The sequence below is a fragment of the Eschscholzia californica genome, unplaced genomic scaffold (assembly GCF_041429995.1).
Source record: "Eschscholzia californica isolate CP2 unplaced genomic scaffold, dmEscCali1.0.p SCAF_3, whole genome shotgun sequence".
NCBI classification, from domain to species: Eukaryota; Viridiplantae; Streptophyta; class Magnoliopsida; order Ranunculales; family Papaveraceae; genus Eschscholzia; species Eschscholzia californica.
In genome coordinates, this window is record NW_028238420.1 from 52289236 (window position 1) to 52305786 (window position 16551).

At 35.7% G+C, this 16551-nt stretch overlaps 3 protein-coding genes across 3 annotated transcripts; all 3 read right to left on the bottom strand.

Annotated features, from left to right (window-relative positions):
- Positions 1–942: 942 nt before the first annotated feature.
- On the bottom strand, positions 943–6900 carry LOC147551685 (4-hydroxyphenylacetaldehyde oxime monooxygenase-like). The gene is made up of 2 exons (XM_086671514.1): positions 5912–6900; positions 943–1825 (listed from the first exon to the last, which is right to left on the bottom strand). The coding sequence occupies exons 1-2, from the start codon at positions 6830–6832 to the stop codon at positions 1214–1216; spliced, it is 1533 nt and encodes a 510-aa protein (XP_086527640.1). The 5' UTR covers positions 6833–6900; the 3' UTR covers positions 943–1213.
- A 1224-nt stretch (positions 6901–8124) lies between these two features.
- LOC147551686 (cytochrome P450 71B34-like) lies at positions 8125–12533 on the bottom strand. The gene is made up of 2 exons (XM_086671842.1): positions 11477–12533; positions 8125–9126 (listed from the first exon to the last, which is right to left on the bottom strand). The coding sequence occupies exons 1-2, from the start codon at positions 12395–12397 to the stop codon at positions 8515–8517; spliced, it is 1533 nt and encodes a 510-aa protein (XP_086527968.1). The 5' UTR covers positions 12398–12533; the 3' UTR covers positions 8125–8514.
- A 416-nt stretch (positions 12534–12949) lies between these two features.
- Positions 12950–15573, bottom strand: LOC147551687 (cytochrome P450 71A9-like). The gene is made up of 2 exons (XM_086671177.1): positions 14431–15573; positions 12950–13913 (listed from the first exon to the last, which is right to left on the bottom strand). The coding sequence occupies exons 1-2, from the start codon at positions 15349–15351 to the stop codon at positions 13302–13304; spliced, it is 1533 nt and encodes a 510-aa protein (XP_086527303.1). The 5' UTR covers positions 15352–15573; the 3' UTR covers positions 12950–13301.
- Positions 15574–16551: the final 978 nt, after the last annotated feature.

The window sequence follows — 16551 nt, forward strand, 5'->3', positions numbered from 1 at the left end:
CGAAGATTTAGTATAGAAGGTTATTACTATACGGTACCATCTTGGGACGAACTTGCGGGTTGTGTGAGTCGTCTTCATCTATCCTTCAATAAAGATTTCTTGTTCGTTCGAGGACGTAGGCTTTAAAGCCGAACCTCGTTAATTCTGTTTGCATATTTAGTTTTGGCATAGCTTTTCGATTAATCTTCATAATCGGATCAATTTCTAGGATAGGTTCGATAGCTTCCGCGACTTTTAGTTATAACATAGATTCTAAGATTACTGATGAGATATTGAGATTTTGGAGGAGAGAGATACTAGAGAAGTAGAGAGGCTAAGACAAGATTGAGAATAATGATTTTCTAAGGTTCTATATTATTATTTTTTACTTTTGAAATCTGGCAGTTGCAGCTAACCCTACAGGTTTAAAGGCTTAAAATCAATCATATTGGTGGGCGGGTATAACGGGTAGGATAAAAGAACGGGTATGGACGGGTTCGATCGGGCGGACTATATAAGCGAGCGGACTTGGTCAGATCACCGGTTAAGAATCTATGCCCGTCCGCTTAAGCTCTTTCAGTCGGGCGGTACGGACTGCTTCGGGTATTAGACGGTCACGGACCCTTCGGACTCGGACAGTCGTGGGCGGGTTCCGGGTTTCTTGACCAAAACCCGACCCCTACTTACAACACCGTATTTTACAGTGGGTTTACACCTGTTTAAGGGTTTCATAAACATATCAACTAAGAAATGTTTTATCTCTTTTTGTTTCCAGTAATTTTCTTGCGAAGGCATCAAACTTCCACTTGGTAAATATAAGAATCAAATTTCCAAATAGTGTCTGACAAACATTATCTCAATCATTTAGATGGTAACTTGAAATTGGTGGCCTGAGCCCCAGATCAATTGTTAGATTGTAGAACTTCACATTGGAACCGAGCCCGATCCCAAAGGTGAAAGTGATTTTCTTTTAAAGTACATTTCAATAGATAATAAAGTGTAGCTTATCAGCTTATGAGACAGCTACTGAGCTACAGAATGGAGAATAAGAAACTAGAGAAGAACATGATTGAAAATATCCTTACATATATATATATATATATATCCGGTTGACCCTTGATAGATTTGTCCCTGCTTGGCAGCACCCAATGTTGAGGAAGAAGCCAATGGGGAGAACATTTGATCAAAACTAGTTCAATTCGATCTCTAGATCCACCTCTTGATAGATTGCCAATTATGCTACTTTGATAGGTACAAGTAAAAGAGGAGTTTTCTTGTGGACAGTTAGTCCATATGATTCGTCCATATTTATATCTTCTATCTTCATCCCTTTTGGCAATTCCCAATCGAAATGGTATAGTAGATTTGCCAGTGCCAGCTCTACCATTGAGAGCCCAAGATTAATACCAGGACAACCTCTTCGACCTGCTCCGAATGGTAACAACTCAAAATCCTGTCCTCTAAAATCAATTGAGCTATTAATGAACCTTTCGGGAAAGAATTCATCAGGTTTGTCCCAGTAACTAGGGTTCCTACCAATTGCCCATGCATTAACAATGACCCTTGTTTTGGAGCAGACGTCGTAGCCGAGGATCTTCCTATTCCTCATGCTTTCATGTGGAACCATAAGTGGAAGTGGTGGGTGAAGTCTTAGAGTTTCCTTCACTACCATCTTGAGGTAATGAAAATGATTAAGATCGGCTTCTTCAACCTTCCCTTTCTTCATCCCAACATAATTCCTAATTTCTTCTTGTACTTTCTTCATTGATTCAGGTCTTCTAACCAGTTCTGCCATTGCCCAATTCATAGTGATAGAAGATGTGTCCACTCCAGCAAGGAACATATCCTGAAAATTCAGTTATAACTGAGCTGTTATTAACTTATTACTAGGTTCCCTCCCGTCCTACGGGACGAGAAGACGATAAATTTAAATCACAACATAAATAAGATAAAATTGCAGGGGAGAGTGATAACCATGTGTTTGAAGAGTAGAGAAGGAGAACCGTATTTATACAATTTTGAACTGACTTAGAAGTCTAACCGAATATTCAAAATAATAAATTGTTTACACTAATACCCTTATTTTTTAAGTCAAATTACACTAAAAAAGATTTTATATCAGTCGTTCGATCTAATCAAAGGTAAATCTCTAAAATAAAATGGACGGTCAGACTTATCCCCTGGATAACCGACTGATCTGTTTTAATATAATAGATATCTATTAAAATTTAAAATAGAGCTTGATAACACAATAAGTTCAATATTAATATGTAAAAAAATAGAGCTTGATAACATTTACAATAAGTTCAATATTCACAATAAGTTCAACATTAATATGTAAAAAACTTAAAAATTTTAAAAATTTGAGATTCAACAAACAAATCATTTTCTCACATGACATCTTATTTTGGGATTTACCAAATAAATCATAAATATGAAATGACGATTTACCCCTTGTCTTATATGAGGTCGTCGTGTAGGTGGTCAGCTTGGGCGGTACACGAATCATCTTGCACACACGATTGAAAGGTACTGGTTTGCAATATGCTATCACAAAGGAACCTGGTTTGCGATGTACTACCACATATAAACTATAATACACAGTACACTAGGGGTATACATTTTAGATAATTCATGGTACATTTTGGAGCTTGGGCTATAAATCCACCCTATGGTCCGAGAATCTTGGCCTGGAAAAAATAGATCAAAGGTCCGAGTGGCGAGAGTGACATTTTTACTCCTCGCCTTTTCTACATAGGGGAATTTGGCCAAAATTCCCCAAGAAATTATGACTTTGGTTAAAAAAGATACATCAAAGTTTTTTAGGCTTCACCTCCCTGGTGGCAATTATGTAATTTTCTATTTCAGTGAAAAGACCAACCTAACCCTAGTCTAAGAAAATACCTTGCAAACACCTTGCACTGCCTTGCAAACACTTTGCACTGCCTTGCAAATACTTTGCAGAACCTTGCAAACACCTTGCATGGTTTTTGCAAACACCTTAGATAACCTTGCAAACACCTTGCAGAGCCTTGCAAACACTTTGCAGAGCCTTGCGAACACCTTGCATGACTTTTGCAAACACCTTGCATAACCTTGCAAACACCTTGCATAACCTTGCAAACACCTTAGAGAGTCTTGCAAACACCTTGCATGATTTTTGCAAACACTGTGGATAGCTTTGCAAACACCTTGCACTGCCTTGCAAACACCTTGCAGAGGCTTGTAATGAGCTTGCAGTGTCTTGCAAACAACTTGCACAGCCTTGCAAGCACCTTGCAAATAGTTTGCAAATTAGCTTTTGAATTGATTTAACATTGACTTTGTTACAAATTATTATATTTTGTCTAATAGAATGTTGTATAAAAAAACTAGCTAAAACCCCTACAAAATCATAATAGTCATTTTATAAGCTCTACACCATCTTTTTATATTTCTTCGAAAAACTTCCAAAGCTTTCATGAAATTTTCAATTTGAACATAAGCACTTATCATGATTGTCCAAGAACAAGCATTCTCACGGGCATTTCATCAAACAACTTTATAGCTTTTCAACCAACCCAAATCTTGTATAACTAACTAACATTGCATTCCAAGCAACAAGATCTTTCAAGCATTTTATCAAACACATTCCTTACATCAACTATACTTCCACAACTTCCATATAAATCCCACAAATAAGTTTGAACATAAACATCAAAACATCATAACTAACATAGCAAAAAACTTACTTCAATCCTAAAGATTGAAAACTTGAAAATTGCAACTTTCTCTCTCTAGAATTCTTCACAAAAAACTAATTCAAAACCTCCAAAATCATCTTCAAATAACAATTAAAGAGAGCCAATTACAAAAACCTAAAATATATTCATGATAAAAAAAAAATCAGGAAATCGTTTTCGACCTTATAGAATCAACTCGGAAAAATCGTCCTATCCACCACGCTCGTTTGATTTTTTCATTGGTAGAAAACAACTTCCTAGTTTATTAGAAATTTGTTTTTTTTTGGTATTTTTCATTAGACAAAGGATATTTCTGACCTTAAAAATGTGAGTGCCTACAAGATTGTCCTCCAATAACATTTTGAAAAGTTATTTGGGGCCTAGCTCTTTAAAAAGATGAGATGTCTTTTTAACCAAAAAAAAATCTAAAAATTGGGCCTTCAACCCAATTTCTTGTTGTGAAAAATAAGGGATTTCTAGAGACAAAAAGGGAAATGATAGAGTGCCCAGCTAGAATGCCCACTAACATACCTAAATTTCTTCATTTAGAAATAAAAGCGGTCCCCACCGTAGTCAAACTTTGAGAAAACCTTGTCTTTTAGTGAATCCAGAGCATTTTAGTGGGCACCGAGCTGGGCACTCTAGCATCTCCCGACAAAAAAACCCTAGAAAGAGATCATTTCGATCTGAAGAGATACTAAATTTTATGAATCTATATATAAAAAAAACCATGTTTCGACAAAAAAAAATAGATCCAAAGAACCTTCCACGGATTTTTTTATGTAATACTACAAACAGACAAACGAAAGCGTCAAATGAAAAGTTGAATTGGTTGTGATTAATGTAACAATTATTGTTTTAGAGAGAAAAACTACAAATGAACTTAATCAGATGATGATATACTCGGTTTCTTTATCGATTCAATCTCTCTCTAGTTCGAAGTCACATTTATGATGAACTTACGATAAAAGCTTACCTCTAATAGGTAACAAAGCGTTGAAAACTTGTCAAATGGAAATGGAAGAATACAAATTTATTTTGATACACTAGCTGCATTTATTTTTTTTGCTTGTAATGTATAATGAACAACTATTGTATTGTGTTTGTTCATGACGTATTATTTCAGTTTATAACGCATTATGACGAGAAACAAAAGATTTAGGAAAAAAACGATTTTGTATCCAAATTGAAGGACAAATAGGATTTTGTTATTATGCATTATGATCGTCACAATAGATCTTTTTATGATTCATATAAGAAATATATACACCTTTTGGTACAAGGAAATTTGGTTATCTTGTATTTTACCCAGTATCGGCCCTTTTTTTTGGAAGACCCTAGGCGAACGTATCGACGGGGCCTCTTGCACTTTAAGTCGAAAAAAATATGTGTTTAATTTGATTTTTCTTTTATTTAGGTGTCTTTTAGGCTTCCATGAGTAGTTTATTAATTTTAAATGTTATGCCTTTGTCTCTTAAATTTCCTACCAATTAGGTTGTTTTTAACAGGAAAAAATTAGTCACAGGAGTCGAATACTTGACCTTAGATTCATTATTCAACTATTCTGCCAACTCTACTACCCAAACAGATTTGATATACATGTGCATAAAATAACACATATAATAATACTATCCTATAACGTTATATAAATTGGGGGGCCCTAATTTTGGGGTCCCTAGACCCTGACTTTACCCGTTTGAATATGAAATTGTTCAGGATACTACTAAAACTGTACTCATGAATGTGTATCACTAAAATAAAAGCTTAGCAGTATAATATACAACCAGACGACGGATCTTTATACATTTAAGGGTGTCCTTAAGCTTTCCACTGGATTTAATGTTTGTGACTACATATGTACTATATCTTTTCTGGTACAGAGCTAGCTGATAGGGGGACTCCTTGGGCATACTCCCAGGTGTACTCCCCCTCACAGCACAAAGTAATTTTGGTCTTTCCACTGTTTTTGTTAGACTGGAAAAGCCAAAATGCTCTTGTCCTATGAGAGGGAGTACACCAGGGAGAGTATGCCTCAGGAAGTCCCCAAATCATTTTTGTTTTTGATAAGGGTCCTATTTGGAATTACTTTTAGCAAAGAGGCCTTGTACTGGATAGATTCAACTTAAATGGATGAGGTGCTCAAACTTGGCTAAAATTGGCTCCACACATAAAAGAAAGATATAATATTGGAAAAAGAAAGAATAACTAACCATAAGAACTGCCTTGATATGATCTTTAGTCAGATGAATTGTGCTAAATGGATCTTCCTTTAGTTTCAACATCACATCTATAATGTCTTCACGATCAGTTTTCATCCTCTCTGGATCAAGATGATCGTCGATAGCACGTTGATAAAAATCATCAAACTCATAGAAGATCTTCTCAAGTCTTCCATGTAGTCCAGACAATATATCAATGAACCTACCTACCTTATTTGGGAAAAAATCTGATGCAGAAAAACTAGAAAGCATTATCATAACTTCACATAAAATTTCTTGAAATCTACCCATTTCAGATTCTCTCTGATAACACTTTCCAAAAGCAATCCTACAAACAATTTTATCAGTTAGTGTGATAAGCTTTTGAGAAAGATCGACGGCTCTAGTCCTCAGACAAGTAGTTGGAACGAGAGAATCAATCATAGATGCAACTTCTTCTTCCCTAATAGCTGCAAAAGATTGAACTCTTCTCATACTAAAAATTTCAAGAACACATAATTTCCTCATTTCTCTCCAGTACTCTCCATATGGGGCGAAACCAATATCTAAGAAGTTATATGAAAGACGTTTAGGACCAGCTAAAGGAGGTCTACTGCAAAAATCAAGATCATGTGTTTTCAAGACCTCTTTTGCTGCTTCAGCTGAGGAGATTACTACTGCGGGTATTTGACCAAGTTTAAGAAGCATTACGGGACCGTATTCCTGAGAAAGTTTCCGTAATGAACGGTGAGGCAACTGACCAAGTTGGTGCAAGTTACCTATGATAGGAATTTTTCTAGGACTAGGAGGAAGATTGAGTTCCTTCCTATCTTTATTAGTTTTTTGAGTGAGAAGAAAAAACAGAGGAAGAAGAATTAGAGGAAGAAGAAGGATGAAAGAAAACCAGGAAGAATTGTCTTGGTAAATCTCCATTATAGCTACTGTTCAATATAAGTCTCAGTACTGCCACTTAAAGAGATAATGATATTTATATTCTTATGTCCAAACTTCTTTTCCTGGCCTTAAATTCTATATTTCCGTACTTATGTTGCCCTAGTGTTCATGGTAGTTGGTGCAACCATAGTTAATATCTTGTTCAACCCGTGCACACATGTTTTAACTCTGTCAAGAAAATCTACTTGTGATTCTCTTGTTCAACCCGTGCACGAATGTTTTAACTCGAAGGGAAATCTGCGTGTGTAACCAAGGCATTTCTAGAGAGAAAGTTACTTACAACTAGGGGTGGGAATCGGTCCGGATGGGCGGGAAACATACACTAACTCAACGGTCTGGGCGGAACGGGCACAAGTCCAGCGTGTCTACTCGGACATCCGGACAAAACAGGCAGACATTTAGGATTTTTCTCCAACAAAGTGTCAGTCCGTGACCGTTTTGATAGTCGGGCAAACCGGGTATCGGTCGGTCGGGTGCCGGTCACTAATGAACAAATAAATAATTTTTTATTCGAAATTAAAAACTGCTTAGTAGCTAAATACAACTCTCACTTTACAATTCCAAAAAATAAATGAATACAAAATTAAAATATAATCATTGAGATTTCTCATGGATTACAATCGGTTTTATTCTTCTTCTCATGGATGACGATCGGTGTATAGTAGATTCTAAGATTACTGATGAGATATTGAGATTTTGGAGGAGAGAGATACTAGAGAAGTAGAGAGGCTAAGACAAGATTGAAAATAATGATTTCTAAGGTTATATTTTTATTTTTTACTTTTGAAATCTGACAGTTGCAGCTAACCCTACAAGTTTAAAGGCTCAAAATCAATCATATTGGTGGGCGGGTATAACGGGTAGGATAAAAGAACGGGTATGGACGGGTTCGATCGGGCAGACTATATAAGCGGGCGGACTTGGTCAGATCATCGGTTAAGAACCTATGCCCGCGCCCGTCCGCTTAAGCTCATTCGGTCGGGCGGTACGGACTGCTTCGGGCATCAGACGGTCACGGACCCTTTGGACTCGAACAGTCGTGGGCGGGTTCCGGGTTTCCTGACCAAAACCCGACCCCTACTTACAACACCATATTTTACAGTGGGTTTACACCTGTTTAAGGGTTTCATAAACATATCAACTAAGAAAATGTTTTATCTCTATTTGTTTCCAGTAATTTTCTTGCAAAGGCATCAAACTTCCACTTGGTAAATATAAGAATCAAATTTCCAAATAGTGTCTGACAAACATTATCTCAATCATTTAGATGGTAACTTGAAATTGGTGGCCTGAGCCCCAGATCAATTGTTAGATTGTAGAACTCTACATTGGAACCGAGACCGATCCCAAAGGTGAAAGTGATTTTCTTTTAGAGTACATTTCAATAGATAATAAAGTATAGCTTATCAGCTTATGAGACAGCTACTGAGCTACAGAATGGAGAATAAGAAACTAGAGAAGAACATGATTGAAAATATCCTTATATATATATATATATATATATATATATATATATATATATATATGTATATATATCCCATTGACCCTTGATAGATTTGTCCCTGCTTGGCAGCACCCAATGTTGAGGAAGAAGCCAATGGGGAGAACATTTGACCATAACTAGTTCAATTTGCTAGATCCACCTCTTGATAGATTGCCAATTATGCTACTTTGATAGGTACAAATAAAAGAGGAGCTTTCTTGTGGACAGTTAGTCCAAATGATTCATCCATATTTATGTCTTCTATCTTCATCCCTTTTGGCAATTTCCAATCGAAACGGTATAGTAGATTTGCCAATGCCAGCTCTACCATTGAGAGTGCAAGATTAATACCAGGGCAACCTCTTCGGCCTCCTCCAAATGGTAACAACTCGAAATCCTGTCCTCTAAAATCAATTGAGCTATTGATGAACCTTTCGGGAAAGAATTCATCAGGTTTGTCCCAATAACTAGGGTCCCTACCAATTGCCCATGCATTAACGATCACCCTTGTTTTGGAGCAGACGTCGTAGCCGAGGATCTTACTATCCCTCATGCTTTCATGTGGAAGAACAAGTGGAGCTGGTGGGTGAAGTCTTAGAGTTTCCTTCACTACCATCTTGAGGTAATGAAAATGATTAAGATCTGCTTCTTCAACCTTCCCTTTCTTCATCCCCAAGAAACTTCTAATTTCTTGTTGTACTTTCTTCATTGATTCAGGCCTTCTAACCAGTTCTGCCATTGCCCATGTCATAGTGATAGAAGATGTGTCCACTCCCGCAAGGAATATATCCTGAAAATTCAGTTATAAATGAGTTGTTATTATCTATTTTGAGTCCAAGGCTTAACACAATAAGTTCAATATTAATAGGTAAAAGTCCACCACTCTTTAGTGTAGTGATAGGAGATCCCTCTTAAGCACATGAGGTCTTGGGATCGAGTCTCGGTCGAAGCAGTTTATCACCAAGATTTATCTCATGTAATTTAGACACTAAATTAAGTAGATATTGTCGAGTTTTAGGCTCTTTGTTGTCGGGCTTTAGACCTCTTTACTTAATGGTTTAACTTAGGTGGCTGTCGTGCTAATCACATCTTAATGATGTATTAATGCTTTGTAATAACTAACGTAGATCGTAGTCGATTTAAAAAAATATATGTTAATAGGTAAAACGCTTAAAATTGTAAAAAAAGAAAACTGGTTTTTACATGCAAATCATTTTTTTAATAACACCGTAGTTTCAGATTTACCAAATAAATCATTTTTGAATGACATCATTATTTCAATACATTAAACAAAACGTAAATAACTCTACTCTTTTTACTGTTTAATTTCATAAAATTTGGTTTGTATTGCTTAAAAACAAATCTTTTCTTATAAATACATGTTCCTATACACATATATACGGTTTTGTTTACAGGGGATAGCATTAGGGTCGTGACATATGGTCATTTGAGGTCACATACAACTTTACCATACTAATGACCTAGGTACCACCCACGTGACCGCATGTCGTATGTGGTTTATAAGATAAGGGACATGAAATGACAATTTGTCCCTCACTTTATATGAGGTCGTCATGTAGGCGGTCTGCAGGCTTTATATAAGGTCGTCATGTAGGCGGTCTGCAGTCTGCTTGGGCGGTACATGAATCATCCTCCACACACAAATGAAAGATACTAGTTTGCAATATACTACCACAAAAGAACCTTGAGTTTTCCACTAGATTTAATGTTTGTAACTACATATGGACTATATCTATTCTGGTAAGGGCCTTATTTGGAATTACTTTTAGCCAAGGCCTTAGAGCATCTCCAATGCAAGACTCAAGAAAAACTCTAAAAGTTCTAAGTGTGAAAAATGGATATCTAAATGGTATCTTTCCTATTAGGCCATTTAGAGACACTCTATTTCAAAACCATCTCGAATGCAACAACTCAAGAGAAACTCTAAAAACCTATATTGTAGTTTAAAACTAATGGTGTGTTTGGTTACAGGATTCCTAAGTAGGATTCCTATCAAAAGTAGAATTTGGTAGGAATCATGAATCCTTGGTCTGTTTGACTACCAAGAATCCTAGGACTCTTGAATCCTAAGGATTCCTAATTCCAAAATTTGCATTGGACCAAAATCTCACCATACCCCCTAGGATTTGCTAGGATTTTGGAGTAATGAACCTAAATTTCAAACTTAAAACCAACAAAAAAATATTTCCTTTTACAAAATCATTATTTTTTTTCAAAATCATTATTCTTTTCAAAAATCATATTTTTTTCTAAAGACGTTTAAAAATACTCAAATAATAATAAATCATAGGATTCTTAGTTGCCAAACAAGCCAAAAGATATTACTTGGATTCATGAATCCGTGAAATCATGAATCCCAATGTATCATGAATCCGCGGATTCATGATTCCGCCATCCAAACACACCATTATTGATTTGTTTATGTGGCACTTAGAGAAGCTCAAGAGGACACTCTAAGAGCATCTCCAATGCAAAACTCAATCTTAAAAATTCGGAGTGCCACATAAGATTTTCTGAGTTTTTCTTAAAAAATCATCTCCAATGCAAAACTCAACTAAGATCTCAAAGATGATGTGTCGAGAGTGGAATAGAGATATCTCAAGAGGACACTCTATTTTCAGAGTGTTCTCTTGAGATATCTCTAATTGTCCAACTCATCAATATTTAAATTTCAACCAATAGAAATCAAGTCTTCGTATATTTCCAAAATAATTAATTATATTTTTACAAAAATAACCATGACACGTAAGTAAAATAAAAGAGTTTAGAGTGTTGCATTGGAGACATAAGAATTGAGGATCTCTATTTTCGACACCTAGGAGTGAGAATCTCAATTGGAACTTGACAAAGAGGACGAATGGAGATTTTTTTGAGTTTTGCATTGGAGATGCTCTAAACTTAGAGTGTCCTCTTAAAGATCTCTAAAATGAATCTTGACACATCACTTTAGAGATTCATGTTGAGTTTTGCATTGGAGATGGATTTTAGAGAAAAACTCAAAAAAATCTTATGTGGCACTGTAAGATTTAGAGTTGAGTGTCCTCAAGCTTGGCTAAAATAGTAAAATTGGTTCCACACATAAAAGAGATATAATATTGGGAAAAGGAAGAATAACTAACCATGAGAACTGCCTTGATATGATCTTTAGTAAGACGAATTGTGCCCAATTGATCCTCCTCTAGTTTCAACATCACATCTATGATGTCCTCATATTTGGATTTCTTCCTATTCGGATCAAGATGTTCGTCGATAACACCTTGATAGAACTCATCAAAATCATGAAAAGTTTTCTCAAGTCTTCCATGTAGTCCAGACAACATATCAATGAATCTACCTACCTTATTAGGAAAAAAATCTGATGCTGAAAAACTACCCAACATAGCCATAGCTTCATACAAAATTTCTTGAAATCTACCCATTTCAGATTCTCTCTGATAACTCTTTCCAAAAGCAATTCTACAAACAATTCTATCAGTTAGTGAAATAAGCTTTTGAGAGAGATCGACAGGACTAGTACTCAAACGAGTAGTTGGAACGAGAGAATCAATCATAGATGCAACTGCTTCTTCCCTAATAGCTGCAAAAGATTGAACTCTTTTCATACTAAAAATTTCAAGAACACATAATTTCCTAATTTCTCTCCAGTACTCTCCATATGGGGAGAAAGAAATATCTAAGAAGTTATACGAAAGCCGTTTAGGGCCAGCTAAAGGAGGTCTACTACAAAAATCAAGATCATGTGTTTTCAAGACCTCTTTTGCTGCTTCAGCTGAGGAGATTACTACTGTGGGTACTTGACCGAGTTGAAGAAGCATTACTGGGCCGTATTTCTGAGAGAGTTTCCGCAGTGAACGGTGAGGCAACTGGCCAAGTTGGTGCAAGTTACCTATGATAGGAATTTTTCTAGGACTCGGAGGAAGATTGAGTTCCTTCCTATCTTTATTAGTTTTATGAGTGAGAAGAAAAAACAGAGGAAGAAGAAACAGAGGAAGAAGAAGGATGAAAGGAAACCAGGAAGAATTGTCTTGGTAAATCTCCATTAGAGCTATTGTTCAATATAAGTCTCAGTACTGCCACTTAAAAGAGATAATTCTTAAGTCTCAGTACTGCCACTTAAAGAGATAATTTTTTTGTTGAAAGCACTTAAAAAGATAATGATATTTATATTCCAATTGCAAACATCTTTTCCTGGCCTTAAATTATATATTTGGGTATTCATGTTGCCAGTGGGAAAGTCAGAAATTTTTCTTTCTGGGGGCACTTTTAGAAAAGAAAAACTTACATAAAATAAATAACTCAAAGGATATCTATTTTAATCATTATGTTTTAATTTACTATATCGAATACCTTCTAAATCGATTCAATAAAAAAAATACTATATTAGTATATTTTATCATATTTCAAAAACGACAATCTTAAAAAAAAATATTCTTCCAATCAACTTGTTGTTATTTAATCTTCTTTGAATGATCTTAGGAGTTACATATGTAAATTTCATTACGATCTTAATTATATTCTAAAGTAATTTAATTCAAATTTTCGAAAAGAAAGAGTTTCACAATTTCAAATAGAAATATAAAAACAAACGAAAGAAAAAAAAACAGACACTTACTTATAGTGTACAAAACTTAGTTACATTGGAACCGAGACCGATCCCAAAGGTGAAAGTGATTTTCTTTTAAAGTACATTTCAGTAGATAATAAAGTATAGCTTATCAGCTTATGAGACAGCTACTGAGCTACAGAATGGAGAATAAGAAACTAGAGAAGAACATGATTGAAAATATCCTTACATATATATATATATATATATATCCGGTTGACCCTTGATAGATTTGTCCCTGCTTGGCAGCACCCAATGTTGAGGAAGAAGCCAATGGGGAGAACATTTGATCAAAACTAGTTCAATTCGATCTCTAGATCCACCTCTTGATAGATTGCCAATTATGCTACTTTGATAGGTACAAGTAAAAGAGGAGTTTTCTTGTGGACAGTTAGTCCATATGATTCGTCCATATTTATATCTTCTATCTTCATCCCTTGTGGCAATTCCCAATCGAAACGGTATAGTAGATTTGCCAGTGCCAGCTCTACCATTGAGAGCCCAAGATTAATACCAGGACAACCTCTTCGACCTGCTCCGAATGGTAACAACTCAAAATCCTGTCCTCTAAAATCAATTGAGCTATTGATGAACCTTTCAGGAAAGAACTCATCAGGCTTCTCCCAGTGATTAGGGTTCCTACCAATTGCCCATGCATTAACAAGGATCCTTGTTTTGGAGCAGACGTCGTAGCCGAGGATCTTACTATTCCTCATGCTTTCGTGTGGAAGCAAAAGTGGAGCCGGTGGGTGAAGTCTTAGAGTTTCCTTCACTACCATCTTGAGGTAATGAAAATGATTAAGATCTGCTTCTTCAACCTTCCCTTTCTTCATCCCAACATAATTCCTAATTTCTTCTTGTACTTTATTCATTGATTCAGGCCTTCTAACCAGTTCTGCCATTGCCCAAGTCATAGTAATTGAAGATGTGTCCACTCCAGCAAGGAATATATTCTGAAAATTCAATTACAAGTGAGCTATTATTATCAATTTTCTCTAGAAATGGGCATCCATAACACAAAAAGTTCAATATTTTTTTGAATATTGACAAAGGCATTGATAGATATGTGATAAGCACGATAGCTGCCAAATTGCTACTGGCTTAAAGCCCGCCGAATTAATGGCCTAGCCCAACGAAATGAAATGGCCTAAGTCTATAGAAATATACCCAAGTTCAATATTCATGGATTTGTACATCCATGAGATCGAACCTGGACCCTCCGCATTATGGAGTACATGCACTTAACGAGTGGGCTACAAGTTGTTGGCCAAAAAATTCAATATTAATAGGTAAAAAACAAAGACCTTAAGGGGGTGTGCCCTTAAGTTTTCCACTGGATTTACATTTAGCCAAGGCTTGTACTGCATAGATTTAACTTAATGGATAGGGTGGTGAAACTTGGCTGAAATTGATTCCACATATAAAACTTAAAAGAAAGATATAATAATGGAAAAAGGAAGCATAACTAACCACAAGAACTCCCTTGATATGATCATTAGTAAGACGAATTGCGCTAAATGGATCTTCCTTTAGTTTCAACATCACATCTATAATGTCTTCATGATTAGTTTTCATCCTCTTTGGATCAAGATGTTCGTCGATAGCACCTTGATAGAAATCATCAAACTCATGGAAGATCTTCTCAAGTCTTCCATGTAGTCCAGACAATATATCAATGAACCTACCTACCTTATTTGGGAAAAAATCTGATGCAGAAAAACTAGAAAACATTATCATAACTTCACATAACATTTCTTGAAATCTACCCATTTCAGATTCTCTCTGATAACTCTTTCCAAAAGCAATTCTGCAAACAACTCTATCAGTTAGTGAAATAAGCTTTTGAGAAAGATCAACAGGACTAGTACTCAAGCAAGTTGTTCGAACGAGAGAATCAATCATAGATGCAACTTCTTCTTCCCTAATAGCTGCAAAAGATTGAACTCTTTTCATACTAAAAATTTCAAGAACACATAATTTCCTCATTTGTCTCCAGTACTCTCCATATGGGGCGAAAGCAATATCTAAGAAGTTATACGAAAGACGTTTAGGACCAGCTAAAGGAGGTCTACTGCAAAAATCAAGATCATATGTTTTCAAGACCTCTTTTGCTGCTTCGGCCGAGGAGATTACTACTGTGGGTACTTGACCAAGTTGAAGAAGCATTACGGGACCGTATTTCTGAGAGAGTTTCTGCAGTGAACGGTGAGGCAACAGACCAAGTTGGTGCAAGTTACCTATGATAGGAATTTTTCTAGGACTAGGAGGAAGATTGTGTTCCTTCCTATCTTTATTAGTTTTATGAGTGAGAAGCAAAAATAGAGGAAGAAGAATTAGAGGAAGAAGAAGGATGAAAGAAAACCAGGAAGAATTGTCTTGGTAAATCTCCATTAGAGCTATTGTTCAATATAAGTCTCAGTACTGCCACTTAGAGAGATGATGATATATATTTATATTCTTATGTCCAAACATCTTTTCCTAGCTTTAAATTCTATATTTACGTACTCATCTTGTCCTAGTGTTCATGGGGTAGTTGATTGAACCATAGATTCTCTTGTTCAACACGTGCACGCATGTTTTAACTCAGAAGGGAAATCTACTTGTGATTCTCTTGTTCAACCTGTTCACGCATGTTTTAACTCAGAAGGGAAATCGGTTGGAAATTAGTAATTTGTAATTTCCTATGTAACTCTTTGTATCGGGAGAAATATTTAGATGGAGTCTTTTCTAAAGTAGAAATATCTAGAGAATAATAGTCTAGAGAAGTTTGACTAAAAGATTAGTCTAAAAATTATATTAACTCTTTGTAAGTCCCAATGTGGAAATTTCTAGTCTTTACTAGTATGCACTATCTTTAGTATAAATAGAGGTAAGATGTGGGTATGAACACAAGAAGCATAGGAAGCACAAGAGAAGCAAATTAGAGATTGAATTGAAGAACTTATAAAGTAAGTTGTAAGAGTTGAAGGAGCTCTGTACGGGCTTCTAGCCCGTACATCTCCAAATTTTAATATAGTTAAATATATTACTATATGTCTAAATTTATTATAAATCTTATCTAGATATTTCCTCCCAAATATCGTCCCCTACAAGTGGTATCAGAGCCGAAAGTTCAATTTTGAGTCCTACACAAATATTCATCCAAGGTTAATTGGAAATTGAAAAATGGGTGTTGGTGTATCTCCATATTAGAAAGGAAGAAAGAAGGGGGAAAATGCAACGGAAAAAAGGCGATGAATTCCTCACTATTGGCAAACAAAAAAACTTAATGTATATTATTCCCACAAAGAAGAAAAAAGAAACAAAAAGAGAGCAAGGAAAAAAGTGACTACCCAAAGAAAGGGTTTGTCCACCTGGTGGTGTGAATGAGAGAATCTCTTAAGAAAGGGAGACAGAAAAATTAGCAAAAAATATCAACAAAAAGAAGACCCAAAAAGCAGGGTTGAGTTAAAGCAATTAAATTCTGAACCTCTGAATCCAAGTGATCAAGTTCAATAGGTTGTGAAGAGCCTCTGAATCTAAAATTGATCAAGTATCAACAAAAAAAAAGGTAAAACATCTGCACGAAAATACGACCAAATTTGTCGTTTG

Excerpts from the sequence above, each read along its gene's own strand:
- LOC147551685 (XM_086671514.1), bottom strand. The coding sequence starts at position 6,832 with ATGGAGATTTACCAAGACAATTCTTCCTGGTTTTCTTTCATCCTTCTT. Across the intron at positions 1,826-5,911 it reads ATATCAAGGCAGTTCTTATG|GATATGTTCCTTGCTGGAGT; the intron begins GTTAGTTATTCT and ends CTGAATTTTCAG.
- LOC147551686 (XM_086671842.1), bottom strand. The coding sequence starts at position 12,397 with ATGGAGATTTACCAAGACAATTCTTCCTGGTTTCCTTTCATCCTTCTT. Across the intron at positions 9,127-11,476 it reads ATATCAAGGCAGTTCTCATG|GATATATTCCTTGCGGGAGT; the intron begins GTTAGTTATTCT and ends CTGAATTTTCAG.
- LOC147551687 (XM_086671177.1), bottom strand. The coding sequence starts at position 15,351 with ATGGAGATTTACCAAGACAATTCTTCCTGGTTTTCTTTCATCCTTCTT. Across the intron at positions 13,914-14,430 it reads ATATCAAGGGAGTTCTTGTG|AATATATTCCTTGCTGGAGT; the intron begins GTTAGTTATGCT and ends TTGAATTTTCAG.